A 23752-nucleotide genomic window follows, 5' to 3' on the forward strand; every position below is an offset into this window, starting at 1 on the left:
AACTTATTGATCAACTAATACAATCTAATATAGTCTAATATAATATTACATCATATTTTATTATATTATGTTATATATTATATATTTTGATTAGAGTGATCACATGTGCTGAAAACTGCAGGCTATGTAACACTGTCTGACTCATGAATGTACCCCCCCCCCCCCCACAAGACAATGCACAATCTACCAAGGGAGTGTGTTTGTGTGTGTGAGAGAGAGAGAGAGAGAGAGAGAGAGAGAGAGAGAGAGAGAGAGAGGGAGTGAGTGAGGAGGGAGAGAGAGAGAGAGAGAGAGAGAGAGAGAGAGAGAGAGAGAGCTTAGGTATGAGTGTGCCGGCAGAACAATATATCTCTCTGTGCCTCAGCGCTAAATGCACTTCATTGGCTTAGTGGACAGCGTGATCAGAGCAGAGCCGCCGAGCAGAGAGCTGGACTGAACCGCAGGAGAGGAACATCCCTCTTATCAAATGAGTGAAGCAACATCACTTGTTCCATTTTTCGTGGGGTTCATTCTCACTGCGACAGGTAGGCTGCATGCGCTCACTTTATTCACCGAAACGATGGTCAACGAGCGTAGTAAAGTAGACCCTGAAATCTATTGTGTCTCGTCGTGCGTGGTAAACTGGACTCTTTGTAAAAAATCCCCTCTGTTATATTTGATTGTCCTCGATCAGAGCAGCGTGCATCCATCTGCATTGATACACTGGGTGAAAGTTGGGACGGTATGTTACATTTAAAATTAAAACTGAGAACAGTGATTTATAAATGATCTTTGACCTGTATTACAATCAAAACAATGCAAAAGCACATTATTTGATGTTTGACCTCATGAATTGTATTGTTTTTTCAGAATAAACACCTTTTTCAATTTTGATTCTTGCAACATATTTCAAAAAAAGTTGGGACAGTAAAACATTTACTACTTTGTAATGTTGCCATTCCTTTTCACAACACTTTAAAGACGCTCAGGGACTCGAGACACCAAGTAATGAAGCATTTCAGGGGTCATTTTGTCCCATTCTTCCTGCAAACAAGTCTTAAGGTGTGCAACAGTACGGGGTCTTTGTTGTCCAGTTTGTGTTTTAAAATGTGCCACATATTCTCTATTGTGGCCAAATCCGGACTGCACGCAGGCCAGTTCAGCACCCCCACCCTCTTCTTCCGCAGCCATGCCTTTGTAATGTGTGCACAATGTGGTTTTGCATTGTCTTGTTGCAATATGCATGAATGTTTCTGGAAAAGATGTCGTCTTGAAGGCAGCAGATGCTGCTCCAAAATGTACTTTTCGTCATTAATGGTGCCATCACAGAAGTGTAAGTTACCTTTAACAAGGGCACTGACACAACCCCATACCATGACAGACCCTGGCTTTTGGACTTGTTGCTGGTAACAGTCTGGAGGGTCCTTTTCATCTTTGGTCTGGAGTACACAGCGTCCATTTTTCTTCCAAAAAAGACCTGAAATACTGACTCGTCTGACCACAATACACGTTTCCACTGTGTTACGGTCCATCCCAGATGCCTTCGAGCCCAGTGAAGTCGACGGCGCTTATGGACACGGTTAGCATAAGGCTTCCTTTTGGCACAGTAAAGTTTTAACTGGCATTTGTGGATGTAGTGCTTGACAAAGGTTTGCCAAAGTAATCTTGAGCCCAGGTGGTTATATTGCTTAAAGATAAATGACGGTTCTTGATGCAATTTCGTCTGAGGGATCGGAGAGCACGGTTAGTGAGCTTAGGCTTGAGCCCTTGCTCTTTATGCACTGAAATTCCTCCAGATTCCTTGAATCTTTCAATGATGTTATGCACCGTAGAGGATAAAATATCCAAATCCCTTCCTATCTTTCTTTGAGGAACACTGTTTTTAAACATTTCAATAATTTTCTCACACATTTGTTGGCAAACTAGCGATCCTCGGCCCATCTTTGCTCCTAAAGAGCTAGGCCTTTCCTGGATGCTGCTTTTGTACCAAATCATGATTACAATCACCTGTTGACAACACCTATTTCAAACCACTTAATTTTTAATCATTGTACTAGTAATCATTGTACTAGTAAGGAGTAGTAATGAGTACTAGCCCTAAATTGCCCCCGTCCCAACTTTTTTTGGAATGTGTTGCAGGCCTGAATGGCAGGAATGGATGTATATTTACAAATAAAATGAAGTAACCAGACAAAACATAAAATATCTTATGTTCAAATTAAATTAAAAAATCATTGCTGTCTTTTTTTATTTGCAATTTCTATACCGTCCCAACCTTTTCTGAGTTGGGGTTGTACTATATTTGATGTTTTCTGTATTATTGTGCACATTAGTGAAAGTGAAAGTTTTTAGTTTAATAATAAATATGTGATTATGGAACACAATATATTTATTGTACAATGATTATTTCTGACTGGATTAGATTGAGAACCATTTAGGTGTTGCGTAACCTTGCCACAATTTGTTTTCCTTTTCTAATACTATAGTTTCTGTGAGTAGAAATATTCAATGGTGTACAGGCTAAATGTTTTCAGTTCACTGACTTTCCTGTTTAGGAAAACAAGTATTATAATGAGGAATGGTTATAATCCATTAGTGATAGTGAATGCTGAAAATCTAAATGGTTAAAATTGCCTGACTAAGCCAGAATTTCTCCTTTTGATAAAATAACTATAGCTCTTGAAATACATTCAAATCCTTAGTGGGCTGCAGTTGTTGGATAAACCTCCTTTTTATTCACCTATCGACAATATAGGAGAAGGAAAAGGTGCAATTAAATGTTCCACGTATACAAACATAACAGATATACCTTCACTTCCATGCCTTAGGTGTGCAAGCCACTTGTCCCATTGAGCTGAGCCCCCCCAGAGTTGTGGTGAGATATGGAGACCCGGTCTCAGTGAACTGCAGCACATCAGTGAGCCAGAATGACGGAATGGGATGGGAGGCAAAACAAGGAGGCACTGGTCTAAAGATGGTCAACCATTTGACCTGGACTGTGGAGAAGCTGACGGAATGGACCACCTCTCCCGTCTGCTTCATAAACCTTCAAAATATGAATGTTCGTCAGTGCTTCAGGAAGCTAGAAATTGTTATTTACAGTAAGTCTTGTTCTTAATCAGCACAGAGTGGACAAACGCTATGACTGTGTTTCATACCCAGATAGCGTCTGGATGTGGCCCACTTCAGGTCATGATGCAACACTTCTGTCCCTCTTCTGGCCCAGACAAAATGGATGTGAGCCTAAAGATGCCCAGTTGTAAAATGGCACATGTGGCCCAAATATCCCAATAGAGGACCTTTTCTGGCAAACACCTGGCTCTATAGGCAAGTTGTAATCTGGATATGAACCCAAAGTGCTCCATGTGGAAAATAGTGAATATGGTCCAAATAGCACAAAACAAATTTGGGCCACCTTTGGCACCTTTAGTTGACAGGTGGCATTGCTATGGCTTACTTGTGGGCCAGAAGTGCCATCATTCCAGGCAGTGTGTGGGCTTGATGACAGTGTGGCAGTGTGACAGTGTGGGCCACATCTGGGCCACATCTGGGCCAAAACAATTCTGCTATGTGGGTAACATCTATTTTTTCCTTTAGCGTTCCCAGAAAACATCTCAATCAACTCCAGCAGCGACTCCGATGGTGTGATGAGAGAAAACGAGCAATATAACCTCACATGTCACATCCACCAGGTGGCACCTGTGAAATATCTCATTGTCACATGGTACAAAGGAGATAGACCAGGAAGCAAGTTCATTTTTGAAAATTCAACTGAGGAACCAGTTGATAAGCTATCTGTCTTCACATTTACACCGACTAGACGGGACAATGGAGTCACATTCAGATGCGAGGCAACTATGGACCTCGGGCCAGAGGGGCCACAACTGAATGTATCATCACAAGAGATTAATATTACAGTTCACTGTAAGTATTTTTGGGTAGGTATTTACACAGTGTTTTGTTTTATAGCCCAAATGTATAATCAGTGCAGCCGTTAAAAAAGTAACTATCAGATTTTTAAGTAAGAAAATTATATTTGTCAGCTGCAGCCCTAATTCGCACTTGGCAATAATACAATTTTTTTTCTTCTGTGTAATAAGACTGTACAGTTGTATCCTAACTGCTTTCCATCTAGTAAACAAAAGCAAAATAGTATAAAAGTGATTTAGTGTTTTTGCTTCTGCACAGATGGACCAGACGTACAATGTTCTGTCATTGACATACTGGAAGGGGAAACTTTGGAGAGTAAGTGTCCTGTGGAAGGAAACCCCACCCCCTCGGTCAGATGGATGAAAGATGGCAAGCTGATAAACCAGAGCATCCCTCTGACCAGGCAGAACGCAGGGCTGTACATTGTTGAGGCCCAAGGTGCTTCCAACCTCACACAAAAAATCCAGGTTCTGGTGATATGTGAGTGTCACATTCAGTTTTTATGGCAAATCTACCACAATACTGCAACTCTAAATTTGTTCTATAATATTGGCTTTTTTTGTAGCATTTGCACTTACTAAGTTGTGGTTTTGTTCTTCAAAAGATGTCATATTTAACAATTATTCACGGAAATGTCTAAAATACAACCAGGCCTATGTTATCTATTTTGTTGACTTGTGTACTTACACATACAAATACAAAATGTTTTATTTTGCTTTCAGATGGACCACAGCTGAGCCCACAGTGTCAAGGCTCTTACACTGCACTGGAGTACACTCCTCTCAACCGGACCTGCACGGCTGAGGGCTATCCTAAACCTGAGATAACATGGTACAAAGATGGTGGGGAGGTGGAACTTATAGGGAACCTAACAAGACGTGACGCAGGGCTGTACGAGATCACAGCTTCAAACAAACTGTCAAGTGTCAACGTGACATTGGAGATTAATGTCATATGTAAGTTAAATTGATGAACATTATGAGTGAAAGTCTTTTACACTGGTGAATGTGCTTTTTTTCTGATTCATCTGGATTGAATTGTCCGCAGACCCTCCCTCACTCATAGTTGAGCTCGAAGACTCTGAAGTTGAGATTGGTTCTGCTGTGTCCCTGAAATGCTCCTCCACGGGAAACCCACGGCCAACATATATCTGGAATTATTTTCGTGCCGCCAATGTGATGGAGGAAAATGAAGACGGAGTGTCCCTTCTGGTCATCCACAATGCCACTGCCTACAACACGGGCTCCTACACGTGTTACGCCTCCAATAAGGGAGGAAATGTCTCTAAAACAGCCAGACTCACTGTGAAAGGTAAGGTCAATATAATATAGCGACCATATAAACGAAAAGGCCTGATGCACTCACTGAAATATCTCAACAACCATTAGAAGTCATTTTACAGACATTCCAGACCATCTTGGGTTTTTGATGTGATTTGGAGTCAGAGTCTGCACAGTAGTGCTAGTGGAGTGGAGCAACAGTATTGAGGTCCCACTCTTGACCAATCAGTTAATGCTGCATTAACATCAAACTTGATGGGAATTCTTGTGTGATTCATACCGAGGGATCATTTTTGTTCATTTGCGAGGGTGTTTTCTCATCAGTAAGTCTGGACCAGGGTCCAAAACAAGGTTCATATCTTTGTTACAATGTATACAGTGGATGTATGTCCTGGCTATTGTATTGGCTAACTTTTATGTATGAAGTGCAAAGAAAAAAGTAGTCTTTCCGTTTGAATGGAGAAAATCGGAGATGAAGACTACAACTAATCCAAAAGAGCCGACAACCTACAGAGTGAGGACATTTTGGCCAGTCCTCACTTTCTGACCCATTTTAATAGGCCGTTTCAGGGTTAAGATTAAGATTAAGATTAAGATTAAGATTCCTTTATTGTCCCACAGTCATGCACACACAAGGACTACATGCAATGGGGAAATTGACCCTCTGCTTTTAACCCATATGTGTGAACACAGCACTGGGTTTAGGTTGCGATAGAAACGCAGTGCTCAGAACGATCACTCCGAGGGGCACAGGCACGCAGGGATTGTGGGTGTTAAAAAAAAATGCCATGGTCCCTTATTAAATTGATGTTCATAAGGTTAAAAAAAAAACTTTTTATTTTAGGAAAAACACTTAAATATAAATTCTAAATTAAAAAGACACCAGGTCAACGAGGCTGAGGGAGTTTGCCTTTTTAATAAAAATTCCTTCGGTCTCCACGGTCTTCCCCCGGTTGTTTAATTAAAAAGGGTAAGGGATTAATTAACATTAATAAACGGGCCAACATAAAATTATTTAAAGGGGTGGTTCACCTAAAAATGAAAATTCACTCATTATCTACTCACCACTATGCCAATGTAGGGGTGGGTGAAGTGTTTGGTTGTTTGGTGTTGCAACCAAATCCAATACAATTGAAGTAACTGGGGACCACTTCTTCAAACGTACAAAAAAAAAAACATTAAATGCCTCCATACTGCTCCTTTGGTGTCATCCAAGTGTCAAGTGTCGAACATTTAGGCTTAAAACACGATGTAAATGACGACGTTTCCGGGCTTTTTTTGTACGTTTGAAGAAGTGGTTACCAGTTACTTCCATTGTATTAGATTTGGCTGCAACACTGTTTACCCCTGAAACACTAAAAGTGTTTTGTGGACTCAAATACTTCAACCACCCCTCTCCGATGGAGGGGTGAGTGAATTTTCATTTCTGGGTGAACTATCCCTTTAAATAAAAATCTAAAATTAAAAAGACACCAGGTCAGCGAGGCGGAGGGAGTTAACTTTCTAATAAAAATTCCTTCAGTCTCCACGGCCTCCCCCCGGTTGTTTAATTAAAAAGGGTGGTATGCTGTGACAGATTACCGTAATTAATACATTTAATCAACATTAATAAATGGACCGACATAAAACTTATTTAAAGAAAGAAAAAAAGTGTGTGTGTGTGTGGGGGGGGGGGACAAAGGTTTAGTAAGAGGAATTAATCAAGTCAGTTAAAACACAACTTTCAACTATAATATAGCTATATTGTGGTTAGGGTTTGGGTAAGGGTTAGGCATTTTGATGTGTGTGTGTGTGTGTGTTTGTGCGTGTGTGTGCGTGTGTTGCTGGAGGGGGGAGGGGTTTCCTCCCCGGTGGTGATGCAGGACCGGGGGCAGGCTCAGACCGAGCAGTGAGAGCATGCAGCCATAATAACTTCTTAGCTTCGTAGCTTTCCCCTCAAAAAAAAAGAAGAGAAAAGCTCCACAAGTCTCCGCTGGCTGTCCTGGTGCAGGAGTCAGTGAAACAGAAGCCGAAAACAAAGCTTCTCTTATTTCTTCCAATGCCGGATCTAAACTCCCTTCGTCTGCTTCCAGTGGTTTTGACAGTAGAGCTGCTGCTGTCGCTTTCTAACGGGACAGACTCGAGTAAGTTGAGCAGATCTTTGTGTGTTCTTCTCTGAAATGGCCCGATTAGTTTAAAAAAGAAGAAGCCGGGATTGTGCAGCCCGAGCTAACTCCAAGCTTCACAGTGCTGTTTAAAAATAAAGAGGAGACTGGAAAGTCTGGATTTAATGAGTCATCTCCATGGTATATGTTGCCTGTGCTTTAAATGGGAACAAAAGACAATAATACTGAGTGTGTCAGCACTAGTGGAAAAGCAATAACATTACTACATTTATAGAATCTTTGTATCTGATCAAAAGCAATTAAAAAATGTTAGGCTTGTTTTACCTCCAGCTGTTCTTGTTTTAGTTTAATGTACTGTACTTACTCCTACAGCTCTTATTTTGGCTCTTGGTTTTGCTATTTGGCAAGTTTGACTGTTTATTTGTGTTTTGTTGGTGTCACAGAAAGTTTTTGTTATTTTCTGTCCATACCTCAATGTATTTCCCAGTTAAAACAAATATTGAATGAATGGTTAATAAGAATGTAGTCTTCTCTAGGGAAGTCTCAAGTCTCCTCCCACACCCTAATGATTTATCCATTTTTACATCAGTTGAATTGATAAGTATCACAATAAATGTCAAATCATAATTCTGTCTAAATTAAATTTTTGCTCCTGAGTGAAGTTTGTGGTTGAAATTCTTCGTTATTAGCAGAGAATGACAAAACCCTTGATAAACAGCCAATCTGAGGTTGATCAATTATGTGTTCTACCTCCTCACTGTGCTCACACAATGCAGAGGCAATATATTGATATATATATTGGAAGCTTATATTGATATTAACACAGCCCTAGATGTATGTGTAATTCATGGGAATTAGTAATGTGATAACTAGATATGAATTCTACAACAAGCTCCAGGACAAAGAATGCTAGGCAGCAAGTGCAGTTTCCTGAGGGAGGGACACTTCCTTCCTTAGATTGCCCCCCCACACACACACACACACACATTTGCCTTCATTGTTTTTACAAATATGTGGCTTTTCAACCCCATTCAACCTCAGCCCCGGACGTGGAAATGTTGTGTCACGATAATGGATGTGTATTGACTTGGACTGGAATAACTTTTTTTTTATCACCTCTTCCTCCTCGCTCTATGCTCCTCAGATGCCACACCAGAATGCCCTATCGAAATTACTCCGCACAGGATGGTGATACCATACCAGGGACCAACCCAGACCGCAGCGTGCAAACCGACATCCGACGACGGAAATGTCAAAGGGATATACTGGGAAGTGCACGGGATTAAGATTCACAATGAAAACTGGAGCCCTGACACCCATAAAGACTGGGACCCGAGGCCTGTTTGTAACGCTACCTTTAAAGGACTAGGAACATGCCGCAAAGCTGTACACTTCACTCTCTACAGTATGTTTGAATAACTTTTTTGTCCTTTCACTGTCATCACCTTTAAATCCTCATTTAATCCAGATTTTTGTTTCACTCCACTGTATTTTTGCGTTGGTAGAAACCCCAGACAGCGTCTCCATCCGCCTTGTCCGTAACAGGACCTCAGTGGTGGAGGGCAGTGAGCTCCAGCTGCAGTGTGACGTTATCAGTGTGGCTCCTGCACAGAACCTTACTGTGCGGTGGTATCAAGGAAATGACACCCTCCAACCACTTATCAGAGGTGGGTTATCTTTGTTTACACATGCTCTGCCTTATCTGCGAGGTCAAGGAAATTTAACCAGGGTTAGTCTGACATGTATTTGAAAGCAGATGACGCTGATGACATTAAATAATAATCAACCCAACCTTGATTAAAAGGGACTGTTTTAAAAGACAAATTGAAGCTTATATTCACAAATACAATGACTGCAGATCAGTTATTGTAACAACGTAATGCATTATCCCCTTATTATGCAGGTATTGCTCTGTAAACAACCAACATAATTAGGAAAATTTGTATTGTCATAGATTGTGAGAGAAGTTAATTGAAGTGATAATGTGCTTGTCAGGAGTCTGATGTGGCTTCAGGGTTTTTTTCTAACCAAGGTTTCTCCGATTTGCTTCAGTGTTTGACAGTTTTCTGGCTGTATTTCTGGCCAACGTCTGTGCCCAACAGCATATAACAAGGATAAGAAATGCAATCACGTGCCCACTTTCCTAATCGCTGTGTGATTGAGTTCTGGACGGCCTCCTCAGCTGACACTCTTCTCAGTGTCTCACTGATTTGCTTGCGGCCAACGTCCTAATATCAACACTGACCATCGCAAAATGATTTCTTTTTTTAATTTATTTGTAAAATATAGTACATTAACACATACATTAAGACATTAATTCAGTCACACCTGACTCTGTTCGCTCTCTTTCTCCCTCTCTCTTGCCCTCGCACAGACACATACACACACACACACACACACACACACACACACACACACACACACACACACACACACACACACACACACACACACACACACACACACACACACACACACACACACACACACACATCGACATACTCATTACCATTTTCAGCGGACATATCTGTAAACTCATACTGGGTTTTTAAAACATCATTTGGTCTTTGCCAACACGTATGTGATTATTGGCATTTCACAAGTGGTCACGGGAGAAACATTCAGGATGCATTTTAATCCCAAGTGTGAACAGATCAATTTAACACTGTCCACTTGTGATCGAATCTCTCAGGACGAATGTTAACACCAGGTTTGAACAGGGCGTTGTTTTTAAAGTAGTGCGTTCCAGAAAGGACTCTGCATGTATATGAGAGTCTGACAGTGTGCACTGTATGTAATTGACAAATCGAGACACATTGGTTTATGTCGACAGGGCAGACAGTGAAGTCCCAAAAGAGTCATGCTTCACTGTCAACATCTCTAACACAGACTGTAAAAATGGAAGGAAATTGTGATTTAGTGCAGTGCGATTTAGGAAGTAGGGAGGAAAACACCTGCTACTTTTGTTTTCTTAACTTTAACGTTCATTTGTCCATCAGGCCCAATGCGGGTGGCTGGCTGTCGGCCTGAGGACGGAACAAAGTGTGACATCAGTGTGGTCAGATCTCTGGTAAATCTGTCGTCCACCATCAGCATCACTGTGAACAGAAAGCACAACGGAGCCGAGTTCAGATGTGAGGCTCAGATGGACCTGGGACCCGAGGGACCACAGCCTCCTCCAAACATGACGTCCGAGCCTCTCAACATCACCGTCGACTGTGAGTTTACATTTGCTGCTCAGATGTCGCGGTTAAGATGGAAGTGATGACAGATGTTTTATCCCCTCAGTCCACATCATCATTGAAAAATGACAGTGTGTAGTTGCACGTCTGTAAAACATGCTATGTACAAGGGATGTTCACCATCTTGTCCTATATTCTAAAATCATTTTTGGTCATCGCTTGACCTCATACCGCTCTATTTGCCTCTATGTCTCGACAGATAAGCCTGCCATCAATACCACAAAGCTTCCAAAGAAGATCCCAGTGTTCAGAGGTTACCCTGAGGATCTGGTCTGTGAAGCTGATGGTCACCCACGTCCAAACATCCAGTGGATCTACAGCCCATACAAAGTGCCCCATTTGTCCAAAGACACGCTCACTGTGTCTGAAGCAGGCCTCTACAACTGTACCGCCACCAATGAAATTGATTCCACCTTCTATGTGGTCGAAGTGATTTTAAAGGGTAACAATTAAAACTCCATTCTATACTTTTTTGTAGAAAATATGCACCTCTTCCCACTCCAATCTAGTGCAGCTCTCAGACATGCACTGAATCCCGGATCGTCTCCTGAAATTATCCAGAGGTTCTGTCAGTTGCTGCAGACATTCTCCAGAGTTTCTCCAGCCAGCCTACTTGTAAAAACTCTAGATAATGTCCGAGTGAGCCCATGTGAGAATACAGCAGGAGATTGTCCGGAGGATTCACCGTGAGCGAGTGAGCGTGTGGATGACGTTTCTAACGTGCATAAAACACAAATTAGAACCAAACAAAAACAATACAAATATCTCAGATTCGTGGTATAGGGTTGGAAGCCAATACGTTTAGATCAATTCTGTGTTATACCTCCTTCAGAAATTATGAGTTACAAACAAATACAAATGAGTAACTTCACTTTCAATTTTCCTGTGTGACCAAATTACATTAAAATTACATTAAAAACATAGATGATAGATGCACTAGTGAAAAGTTAGTCAACAGAAAAATGTGAGCTGAGCTATAACCAGTAGATATAATCGTGCTCTTGACAGCATTCATTTATACAAATTAAGTTTGCCTAGCACATGGAAAAACCCATTCAAAGAGGATTTATTTCAAAATTGTAGCATTTGATTTGTCAGTGGTGGTTGTGTACAAAGACAGAAAGAAAAGGCAGAAGTGGCAGAAGTTTGTAGGCTTGGGTTTGTTTTGTTGAAAATATTGTGTGTCTTGTGTTCTATTATCAAGTGGTAAATAAAGAATCACTCCCATTTTTTTCAGTAATGATAAAAATAGTAGATACTAGGCCGTATTACTGTCTGACCATGGTTGAAAGTACATGCTAAAGGGCATATACATATTTGTTTAATAGACAATGAGAAACAGCTGCAAACCAGGGAATAAAACAATCTCACATTAATTGTTGCATGTCAGACAGAGAGAGCAGATTATTTTGACTTGAAAAACATTAATATGTTGCGCATGTGATTGCTTTCGTTGCAGAGGACTACCTGCCCCTCATAGCTGGATTTGTGGCGGTCACCGTCGTTGCAATCTCCATTGTCTTCGTCTTCATCTACTCGATCTACTACAAGAACACCAGGATGCGTCGCTACAGCCTTAAAAACCCCAGACTCAGCACCCACAACGGTAACGTCGCTCACAACGGCTGGGACATGCAGTTTCCTATGACTAAACTGTCTTAGCGGGACGCCTGTTGATTGACTGGACAACTGACCACTCTGAATGAGCTGCATCTCTCCGCCACCACCGTCATTGAAAGCCTGATAACAGCGACTCCCACCGCACTGTTTGGAAATCATTTGAATTCCCCTCAAGTTCACATTTATTGTCCCACATTTCATATTTTGCCATTCATAGAATAATCTAATCACAAAAACCAGCAACCTTGGCTTGAGATGTACATTTGTAATTTTACTACTGGATTCTACCTGTTTTCACTGGAAAGAAAGAACAGGAGGAGCAAGAACTAAAACATTTTCCGCCGGAATATTTCCCTTTCATGTGCACAAACTAACATGACGAAGAATGTTTTTGTTGACTTTGGTTTCGCTAATGCTTGCTTCTTCTTTTTTCTTTTCTGCCCCCTAATATTCACTTAAAACGCAAATCTCAGCGTGTATGTCTTTATTTCAAAGTTGTTGTTTGGAATGTGTTTGAAGAAGTGCTGGCCCTGAGACTGATGTGATCACATTAACAGGAAGTGCACTGAAAGTGTGATACTGAAGGTGTGAATAACAGACCAGCTTTGCTCTGTATGTGGACACTGCGTTCCGACACCATTCACTGAGCCCATTGTCCCTTCGCTATTCTTTTCGTAAGCGACTCTGCACTTCTCTCTGTTTGTAGCCTCATCTGTGCCTGGCCCTTTGCTGTGCCACAACGTGTCAGGCTCCGGCCGCAGGGGGACAAATTGGCTTGTTCCTCACTTGTATGCTTTTGTATGAATGACTGTGGGCATTTATTTTTTTTTCTTTTGCCTAATGCCTATCAGAACTGTACATTTAGGATATTTTTATGTAAATGGAAAAAACCTTATATTTATTAATGAGAATCAGTAAAGATGGAAGACATTGCTATTGACGGACTGCAGATAGGTATGTTGCAAGATGGAGTAGATGAAGTCCTGCCTGTGACGATATGGACATGAAAACTATGTAATGTATTTGTGAATACTTCTGTAAATATTTGTGACTGGCATAAAACTGTATTTTATTATTAAAATGTGCCTTTTCAACCGAATTGCCTTGAAATTGAATGTGCACACAAATGTGTTTATTACCTCTGCTAAGGAGGTCATCTTTTCACCTCTGTCTGTTTGTTGGTTTATTTGTGAAAGTTACACAAAAACAAGAGAACAGATTTCCAGAAAACTCAGGGGAAGGATGCGGTACAGGTCAGAGAAGAACCCATACAAAATGTTTTGCCCTTTCCTGAACACTGCGAGATCGGGCATTTTTCAACATCTTCACCGTTTTCCCAGGGAATAATGCATGAATGAAAAAAACACTGTAATGCTTGCTGTCATGAGCAAAGACGCAATCAGGAGGAGAATTGAAATTAGGAAACTTTACGGATTATGTTTCATATTTATCAACTATAACCAGCAGGACTTGTTTTGGATCAATAATATAAAATCATAATAATAGCACCTTTCAAAACCAGAGTTACAAGGTGCCTCAAAATTTAAATAAAATATAAGTACAATGACAGCAAATCATGGAAAAGCCAGATCATTCTCAGCAATGCAATAAAACTAAATAGATAAAGGAGCATTGAAACAATAGAATTAAAACATAAAAACGACTTCCCATTGGATGCAGCTGAGGCACTGACTGAATAAAAAGTTGATATCAGTGGCTGCACAGAGTTCTGTCACCAGTGAATCCCCATGAGCACAGATATGTGACTAAATACAAGGAAACATTTATCAGGACATTCCTTATGCGACCGTCCGTGACCGTTTTACAGGAAACACACATCCTCCTCACGAGCTGCTTACCTTTGACCGTTTCCTCCCCTTTCATAGATACGTGTATTTGATGCTGCCTTCCGGGCCCCTAGGAAATATGCCAACTACAGACATTTCTCAACAAAGTATTTAAGAGAACTGGGTGGTTGTTTTTTGGGCAATTTACACAATCGTCTGGCAGTAATTTATTTGACAACATGGCAAGATGACAGGCAAGGTCGTATTGATTTTCTCACATAACTCTCGATAGCGGACATTATTTCTTCAAACCACTAGTTTTGAGTCCACCCGGGGAAAAAAATGAACTAGGCTGCCACTGCCTTCTGACCAGAATAAACCCGAGTGCATCAGAAATGTACGAGGAACCTGTAAACGCACCGTGATGCTTTTACTTTCGGGACTTTCTAATCCCCTCAGGTGAGAGGGAACATATGTAGACTCTGTACGAAGGATTTAGGAAACACCCGAGGGTTTCTTTACTGAATTCAGTCGTGAGAGTGTCGAGGACTAAACAATGATGTGGCTACTCGTGTTCGTCGGTTCTATGGCGAGTGCAGGTAAATGTTTTGTCTTGTTTACTTTCAGATCGGGACTGTAACAGCGTCAACTCTCCAGGCCGGCCTACGCCCATTGTGCGTGTGTTTAATGTCGCTGATTTCTGGCGATCGCATTTTGCTCGCTCGTCTCCGGGGACACGAATCGGATCCACTGGGAGTGTCCGTAGAACAGCTGTTGTTGTCGGCTCACCTCGTAGATTTTATACCTTACTTTATTTTACCCAACTTTAGTGCGGTATCTCATCCCTGACTCCCAATGTCTGGTGAACAGGGCAGCAGCGTGGGGCACATGGAGTGGTAGTCATCAACAGGGGGGAGGGGGGAGGAGGTTCTTGTTTTTCTCCATATAATGGTAACTAGATAGATAGATAGATAGATAGATAGATAGATAGATAGATAGATGGATAGAAAATGCATTGATCCTGAAGGAAATTGAGGAAAAAGCTAAGAAAGTGTGCAGTGTTCCCAATGTCTGTTTAATCATCCTGTCCCTGAAGTTCGATACTATACAAAATACTGATTTGTACATGGCTGCTTGCAGTTTACGACATGATCCATCCTGTGTGCTTCTAGGAACGCTTGTGAGTGCCCACTGTCAAGTTGTGCTCAGCTCCAAAAGCGTTGTGGTGGGATTTGGACACTCGTTCTCTGTCAACTGCAGCTCACTATCCAACCAGACAGCTGAGATGGGCTGGGAGTCTCGACAAGATCCCAGAGAATTAACACCAGGGGTCACCTTTCTTACCTTAGAGGTCTCGTCTGTTAAACTATGGAAACTGTCTCCGCAGTGCTACGTCAATCTCAATGATAAGACTCAGTGCGCAGAACGCCTGCCGGTCACCGTTTACAGTAAGTATTACTTCATTGTCGTTTAACTCGACTGATGTTTTTTGGATTGTACTAAGTTTTTGTTAAACATTTTGTCACTTTTTTTTTATACAGAAATGCCAGACAGTGTGTCCATGCCACAGCCAAGTCAACCGGCTAGTACGGTGGAGGGCGAAAAGCGTGTCGTGAAGTGTGATGTTACCAATGTTGCACCAGCCAGAAACCTCTCTGTACTTTTTCACAAAGGAAATAAGATAGTCTCCACTTATACATTTGATGATTCCAGCCCGGAGCCCGTCAATGTATCATCAGTTTATGATCTGATCGCCCATAGAGATGATAATGGGTCTCGGATCTGGTGTGAAGCCAAACTTAACTTCTTGACAACAGGACTACAAGATACCTCAATGCTTTCAGAGTCACAAAAAGTGATCGTACTGTGTGAGTTCTTTGCACCCTCACAGAATATTTGGCGTGTTTTGCCTCTCTCAGAATTTATTTTTTAATTTTATCGTTATTTTTTCTCTTCATGTCTGAATCTTAATTTCATGTACCTCCTCAGACCCACCAACCTTCGACGAGCCAGAAAATGAGACGCTGGAAGTTCCAGCTGCTGATAAAATAATTTTAAATTGCAACGCGATAGGAAACCCAGCGCTGGTGTACAGTTGGCATTCCCCACCACCCATACCACAGACTGACATGAATCCAAATAAGAATCAACTCATCTTAACCCGGCCCCTTCAGTTTCCAGGGACCTACAACTGCACAGCATCTAACCTCCAGGGCACCACGACCAAATACTTCACCTTAGTCGAAGCTCCAAGTAAGTCATGCCATTTCTCACTTTGTTTTACTCAGTTATTGTCTTGCAGTAAAGAAATCTTTCTATAAATCCCTCATGCTGTTGTTCTCCATCAGGTAGTCGCGCTGGAACCACGGCTGGGATTTTACTAGCTGTTTTCTTTGTTTTAATTTTCATTTTGGGCTGTGTGGTTTATCAGAAACAGAGAAAATCTGCTGTTTAAAGACCAACAAGTCTGATCAGATGAGCCGAGAGAGAGAGAATGTAATAAAAAAGAAACCCTCCCATATCCCACAGGGAATCGATCAACCTTTGCAGCCATAGTTGGAGGGTTGGTGTTCCTGGGACTCGTCCTTATCGTTGCTGGTGTGTATGTTGTCAAACCTGATGGCACATTTTCACTCAACAAAGGCAGCTATCAACCTACCTCATCAGGAATAGTGTGAGGCTCACTTGTTTTGAAAATTTTGCATGGCTTTGCAATCAATTTTGTACTTTTTATTGTTTTTGTGAACATGCTTCTTAAAGATCTATGGGTTTGGTGTCCTCTGCATGCTCAGTCGGTGGACAGCTGCTTTTGCATTATCGCGGTGGCTTTAAGATTACATAATCCCATCGGCTGTCTTCAAAGCTCCACTAATCACTATTGTTGCATTAACAAAAGAGTATGTCACATGCACTCAAGGAAGCAGGGTACGCAGGTCATTGATGTGTGAGTTTGAATGCCTTGTAATAACCTGGTGTACATGCAGCAGGTCAGTAATCAAGATCTGTACCTGATGCTTATTTTGGAAGCATGACTAACTTCTTCGAAATGTTGCTTTGTGAGTGTGTTGTTACATTTTTGTAATCTATCTAATATCGTTTTTTTGTGAATGTGTTTGTGTGCCTGTGTCGGAGCACAGTTTTCCCCCACATTGTAATTATTTCTGAAGTTTATAGAATCCAAACTTTCATCAATGTAAACTTCTCACACTACTTTGTTGTAGCTACATTTCAGTCTGTAATTGTCTCCCCATTTTCTCCACCGCCGGGCCTGAAATCCTTGTCCTGCACATGTAAAAATTGACTGAATCAAATCATTGCTGCACTCAGGAGCATGAACCTGCAACTCTGCAGTTATGCTGAGCTATTTTATTTTTGTGCTTGTTTTAGCAAATTTTTTGGGGGTTTTATGGCGGATTAACTGAATTATTTGGGCCTTGTCTGTACTATTGCACGTATAATTTTGAATTCATAATTTCTTTGTTCTTTAAAGAATCTCCATTCACACAACCTTTTGTTTAAAAAAAAATCCAACCAGATGAGAACACAAAAATGACTTTAAACACTCAAACAACCATGCTGGGCCAGTGGGTGTTCGACATCAACGATCCTTTCAACATTGTGAGCTTTTACAGTGAGCTATGCTCCAATTAATAGTGAGTAAGGCAGACACCTTTGAATGCCAGTAATGCTAAATGTAGCTACTAATTTGTAATTAGACGTAGCAGTGCTAACAAAACGTAAGACATTTTCAGACATGTCCTGAGGAGGATCTCCAGAGAATTGGGTCCAGACTTTCTCAGCTGTTTTCCAGTCACACAACACAGCGGGAGACTTTATACCAGGGGGCTAGGCAGAGAAAGTCCGGAGGAACTCCAGAGGCTCTCACCCGGACATTTGCTTTACACATACACGGCCTCCAGAGAAACTGCGGAGGATCTCTGGAGTTCTGTGCATGTCTGAGAGCAGCTTTAGAGAAACTGGTATGTAGCCGCCATGGTTGTTGTTGATTCTGGCATACACTCATTACATAAACCAACAGTAGACATGCACAAAATGAGCTCTGACATCATTGTTCCCGAAACGCACAGTTTTTCACGTACACACAATAAACAGACTTTTTGAAAATCTGCCCTTTGAAGGTGTGTGGAAAAATCTGTTTTAGACTGTGACAATAAACGCTATTTGATTGTGGACGAGAGGCCCAAACACAGAGGAATACATTCACTTTGCAAAATATCTGCATAAGTGTGGACAGAGCCTCGTTCTTAGCTGCACTAACCAACAGTTTGCAGCACAGAAAGCTCTGATAAACCCACTTCTGTTACCACTCGAGCACCAAATGACAAAGATGGCAACTATTATGATTCATATGAACTTGAAAACATACACTTTATTTTGATATAAATTATGGACTGCACTTTGGTACTAAAACAAAGCTGAAAGATGAATATATATTGCAATATTACTATATATATATATATGTGTATATATATATATATATATATGTATGTGTATATATATATATATATATGTGTATCTACATATATATGTATGTTCAGGAAAGTGGGAAAACTGAATACTTACGACAATAACACTACACTACAGTACTTGCTCAATGGTGCTTTAAATAACATATTTCTATTTTTGTAATTATTGTATTCGGTATCGGTTTGCTCATTTTGTTCTCTGTAAAATTGTATTACCATGTGATTTCCTTTTTTTTATATATATACACAATGGTACAGCTCTAGAATGTTGAATTATTTTTGCACTGAGATTGTCTGTGCCATTTTTGTTTTTACAATATCATACGTGATGCTTTATTGAAATTGAACTTATGAGCCACTAGATCCTGCAGTTTGTCTGATGTACAAGTAAAATACTTGAACAAAATGCAAAAGGCTGGTCATTGTTATTATTATTTTTGAGGTCGTGAACATGAGGTGTGCACGTACGTCAGGCGTTAGATAAAACAAACTGCTCCGTCAGTGACATACTTTGGGAGCATTCTGATTGAGGCGAAGTCAAACCAGTGTCCATCTTGACTATTTGGTTTCCCTGCCACCTTTTGTCAACCCCTGAGCCCCCCCCCCCCCCCCCCCCTCTCTCCTCTCTCTCTCTCTCTCATTCAATCTGGCTTACATTATACAGTGCTGAGGCTGCCATACTAATTAGCACTGAACAAAGTGAATGTAAAGGAGAGTGTTTGTTATCCTGCACTCGGTTGCCAATATAAACCTCTTTTTTTTTTCTGAAACCATGTTCTTTATGTTCCGCTGCTGTCATTCCCACTGAAGCTTTTGCCAGAAAGCACTGTTTGTGTATGCACTGTGTTGCTATAACAACCTGGCAGGGGATATCAGCTCAATCTGTCATGGGGAAAAAAAGTGAGCCTGAGAAGAGGGAACAAGCATGTACTGTAATCTGTAAATCAAGATTCCCAGCTGTGCTCTCCAGAAATATACCGAAAGGCGTCCGGTTACTTGCTCACTTGCACTTGCAGCTGATATTCAGCACAGCATTCTGGTCACAGTGTGAGTCTTGCAGAGCTTCATGCTGCACAACACCAGTGCCTCCTGCCTGCTGGGATCTCACAAGGCTCAGGAGCAACAGGAGACAAGCATGCGTACAAAACTGAAAACAGACTTTTGTCCACACAGCCAGACACGGTTTGAAAACAAGGGGATAAGAAATAATTGGTCAGAAAGCGGACGATAGCCACACCTGAGACTGGCATGTAGAGAGAAACACAAGAAATATCAAAGCTTTGAATCAATATAATCAATAAAAAAAGTTTAGATCAGATTAACGTGGCTTTGTTGACACAAACAATCACATTAGAGATTATAGAGTAATGGATAGTTTTGTGACTTTAACTTGATCATAGCATAACATAAGACATCTAAGTTATAATCTATAATTGTAATTTAATATAACTATGAAGGGATGAGATGTTTCTTCATTAGTTCCCCATGCAGGGAAATTTGACGTGTTACTGCAGCAAAGGGGAGAGTCAAAAATAGACATCAGTAAAGTCAAGTAATAATAAGTAAACATGCAATACTTATAAATGTAAGCAAATATAAAAAATATAAATAAAAAAACATATATGCAGTATGGGAATGTATACAGTGAAACGGTTTATACATAAGCCACAGAATTGCACAGAGGGAAGTGAATATTGCAGTTATATACAATGATCATGTATTAAGAGATGACTTAAAACTATCCATTAAATGCAACATATTTTGCTCTGTAATGTACCAGACACTGAAAATAGAGAATGTATATACTTATTAATCTTACTTTGGTGTTATTGTACTATATGTTCAAACCCCTCCTGTTGACACAGATGCTGTGGTGTTTGTGGATCTACACTTTTGCTGCTATAATGTTTATGAGATCACTACGTACACATGATCGGGCTGTGTGTTTTTCTAGAGGCCGCTGCCACCTGTTAAATTTCCCTCTTTTCCCTTTTGCCCCCCACCCACAAAGTCAGCTGGGACGACCGGGGCCCTTTTGTTTCGAGCACAGCTCCCTGCAGAGTTGCCAAGCTCAGTTCAAGTTTTCTTTTTCCGCTCACCCCTTTTTTAATCGACGGCTCAGTGCAGAGAATATCATGGGAAGCTACTTTGTGAGATGGATTCTGACGCTTTGCATGTTTTGCTCAGGTAAGATGTCGAAGCCAATGTGTTTTTTCTTCACTCGTTTGAATTGAAGATGATGTTTGGTGCAGTAGTTGTATTGAAAATAGGAAAACAAGGACCTCTAGTTGGTGATGGTAACAATCATCAGTGCTACAGAAAGTTAAAGCACTGCTTTATTTTAAATGTAAAAACACGAATCTCCTAATTAGGCCTCAGTAATTAGCTATATGTTGAAAAAGATCTTCATATCCTAATAATATGATTATTAGTGTTTTGGTAGTATAAGGCTAACAGTTAACAGTCAAACAAAACTATAATGTAAATACGCATGTGCATGTTGCCGTTTACAGCCTCCTGTTGTTGAACCTTAAGTAGGTTTACAAAGTGTAGGTTACATTTTGTTTTCTTGACATAGAATTAAATTCACTCACTGTCGCACACGCGTGTATTTCTGACATATTTCATGATCTCTTTTGTGTTGTAAAGAGTTACATAATAGGTGCATATAGGCAGCCTATTTGTCACGATGAATTGAAAGTATTCGGTTGGTGGTGGAGAAGGTTCTCAGACCTTTTACTTCAGTAAAAATACTATTAAATAGGCAAAAACTGACTTTTCTAGTAAAGGTAAATACTTGCTTTTAAATGTACTTTGGTATAGAAGTATTTAAAGTTGTAGAGTTTAGCCTATTCCATATTGCAGTGTACTCTTCCCTTTTTGTTTAATACAAGAATAATACAGACTCTGTCATATTAGTAAATAATGCTACAGATGAGACTCACCTAAAAGCATTCATATAAATTATTTAAAAGTGGAGCCTATTATTAATTTTGATTATTGATCTGATTGGATTGGTGGAATTTCCCTCTCATTGATTATAGGCTACTTTTAAAAATATGAAAAACAATGTGAACATGTAAGAGTTTAAATACAGATGTTTGCTGATACATGTAGTGGAGTTAAAATGAAAAGTAGATGTAAATATATCAACAAAGTAAAGTACAAATACATGATTAATGTACTTAAGTGCAATTGTACTGCCTTACGTCCCTCTAGTGGTGACACTGCTGATGTGTGTCTCAGTGTCAGGTGAAGGCTGCTCCCTCATCCTGAAGCCCTCCAGGGTCGTGGTGGGCTTCGGGGAGCCGGTGACGGTCAGCTGTGAGGCCGCCCGCCCGGTGCGTGTCCTGGGCTGGGAGTCGGCCATCAGCGCCTCGCACACCCAGCAGGACCTTTCCATCCAGTGGAAGGTAGACAGTCTCATTGACTGGATAGAGGAGCCCATCTGCTATGGGGTGTTTTTCACAGCTCCCAGACAATGTGAGGAGAAACTCAACCTTGTCCTCTACAGTGAGTCACCTCTTCTTTTAATTGTGTAATAAATAATAACTTTATTTGTACAGCAACTTTAAAATAGGGTTTTACAAAGTGCTTTAACAGACAAAGCAGACACAGGATACTCAGGGGCAATCTAATGCTGCAAGCTGGCTCTAATGGGGTGAACATGATGTTTTTGCCGAGACCAAGGCAAATTAATTCTAAACCAAACAAGAAGCCAATGTAGAGAAGTAGATTGGAGTGATGTGATGTCATCTAGCTGACGGACGACTCATACAAACCTGTGTGACTGCCCTGAACCCTGTGCTATCCTTCATACAGAAACCCCGGATCGTGTGTCCATCCGGCCTGTGAACCATACGGGCCCCATGGTGGAGGGAAAGGAGTACCAGCTGCTCTGCGAGGTTCAAAATGTTGCTCCTGTTCAGTATCTGACCCTGAGGTGGTACAGAGGGCAGAGTGAAGTTTATAACCACACCTACTCTGACCTCACATCCTCCTCGCCTGTCCAAGTGTCCTCCATCCTCGTCGTCACGCCGACCAGAGCCGAGAACGGAGCGCAGTACAGGTGTGTGGCAGAGCTGGAGCTCGGACCAGAGGGACCACAACCACCTCCTACTGTGGCCTCCGAGCCTCTCAATGCCTCTGTGTACTGTGAGTCACGAAGCCTTCCCGCAATCTTAAAAATACTTTTCATATGTTTAACAAGCGCCCCAGTGCATCTAATCCCTGTGATCTCCTCTCTAGTTCCCCCAACATTCCTCAGTCCTGAACCAGAAGTGCTGGAGCTCACATTGGGCGTTGAAATCTCCTTAAACTGCACTGCCACAGGAAATCCCACCCCGGTGTACAGCTGGCAGTCGTCCCATCCTACGCAGGAGAGGATGGAGGACGAAGCAGTTCTTACCTTTTCCTCCCTGGTCCCGGGGACCTACATCTGCACCGCCTCCAATGCACTGGACAAGAAGAGCAAGCAGTTCATTGTCAAGGCCAAGACTAAAGGTAGAGGGGAACCCTGATGAGAACTTATGTGCAGGTCGTCTCTGCTCTCTGAGTCCTAACCTGCATTTTCTTTTCCTTTCACTCAGGCGTTTGAAACAAGTGATCTTCAGATGGGATCGCAGGACCACATTGGACATACAAGGGGATTTTACTGTTGCTGCTTTGGAGACAGGAATGACAATGCGTTTATATAACTCAACAGATATTTATGAGGATCTTGCTTTCATCCAGAATCAGATCTCATAAAGAAAAAGACCAGAATATACTTTATTCCCCATGTACTATCTCAGTATTTTAACATGAATTTATTTTCATCTTCAGTCTACTCTTAATGCTCTCCATGTGATATCCTGTATCTAATTTATATTTTTGCTTCACTTATTTGCCCAATAATAGCATTATCATGTAACACTAAATATTAGCAACACATAATATAGCACTTATGACTACATTATTGTTAATGTATGCTTGTAAATGAAATACTGCAACTTTAATACTCAATGTTAAAGATCTGTACTGTAAATATGAACTGTTTCTTAATTTGCTTATCTTTATGAATAAAATTTTAATAAAAAAATCACATTATTTATTTTCATTTATTAGCGGCACTGTTGACATTGTAAAAGTAGTATTTTACTGCTTACTGCTACTGACTTGTATGACTTAAAATGATAAAACAAATAAACAAACACAGCAATGCGGGGGGGAAAAAACGTGTCCATAGTAAAACAGAATTGTTCCTCAGAATTAAATAAACATATGAATGATTTTGGATCAAAAACCATAAATATTTTGTTCATCAACCAACTAAATTAATGC

At 40.9% G+C, this 23752-nt stretch overlaps 1 protein-coding gene and 1 long non-coding RNA gene across 2 annotated transcripts; one reads left to right on the forward strand and one right to left on the reverse strand.

Annotated features, from left to right (window-relative positions):
* The first annotated feature begins 290 nt into the window (after positions 1 to 290).
* LOC117766062 (hemicentin-1-like) lies at positions 291 to 23509 on the forward strand. Its single transcript, XM_034592770.1, has 21 exons — positions 291 to 524; positions 2808 to 3080; positions 3577 to 3903; positions 4168 to 4389; positions 4632 to 4865; positions 4957 to 5220; positions 8439 to 8699; positions 8800 to 8961; positions 10294 to 10512; positions 10736 to 10978; positions 11996 to 12197; positions 12863 to 12897; positions 15116 to 15391; positions 15485 to 15811; positions 15933 to 16196; positions 16473 to 16618; positions 20224 to 20617; positions 21650 to 21943; positions 22253 to 22585; positions 22679 to 22933; positions 23020 to 23509. The coding sequence occupies exons 1-21, from the start codon at positions 467 to 469 to the stop codon at positions 23025 to 23027; spliced, it is 4797 nt and encodes a 1598-aa protein (XP_034448661.1). The 5' UTR covers positions 291 to 466; the 3' UTR covers positions 23028 to 23509.
* Positions 16677 to 17650, reverse strand: LOC117766145. The gene is made up of 2 exons (XR_004614667.1): positions 17541 to 17650; positions 16677 to 17451 (listed from the first exon to the last, which is right to left on the reverse strand). It is a non-coding gene; the product is annotated as an uncharacterized LOC117766145 (long non-coding RNA).
* Positions 23510 to 23752: the final 243 nt, after the last annotated feature.

Source organism: Hippoglossus hippoglossus, chromosome 8 (genome assembly GCF_009819705.1).
Source record: "Hippoglossus hippoglossus isolate fHipHip1 chromosome 8, fHipHip1.pri, whole genome shotgun sequence".
Taxonomy (NCBI): domain Eukaryota; kingdom Metazoa; phylum Chordata; class Actinopteri; order Pleuronectiformes; family Pleuronectidae; genus Hippoglossus; species Hippoglossus hippoglossus.

What these genes read in the sequence shown, in the direction of transcription:
- LOC117766062 (XM_034592770.1), top strand. Translation starts at nt 467, where the DNA reads ATGAGTGAAGCAACATCACTTGTTCCATTTTTCGTGGGGTTCATTCTC. An exon ending in GATTAATATTACAGTTCACT is followed by an intron (nt 3,904 to 4,167) that starts GTAAGTATTTTT and finishes GCTTCTGCACAG; the next exon opens with ATGGACCAGACGTACAATGT. An exon ending in GCTTTGCATGTTTTGCTCAG is followed by an intron (nt 20,618 to 21,649) that starts GTAAGATGTCGA and finishes ACGTCCCTCTAG; the next exon opens with TGGTGACACTGCTGATGTGT.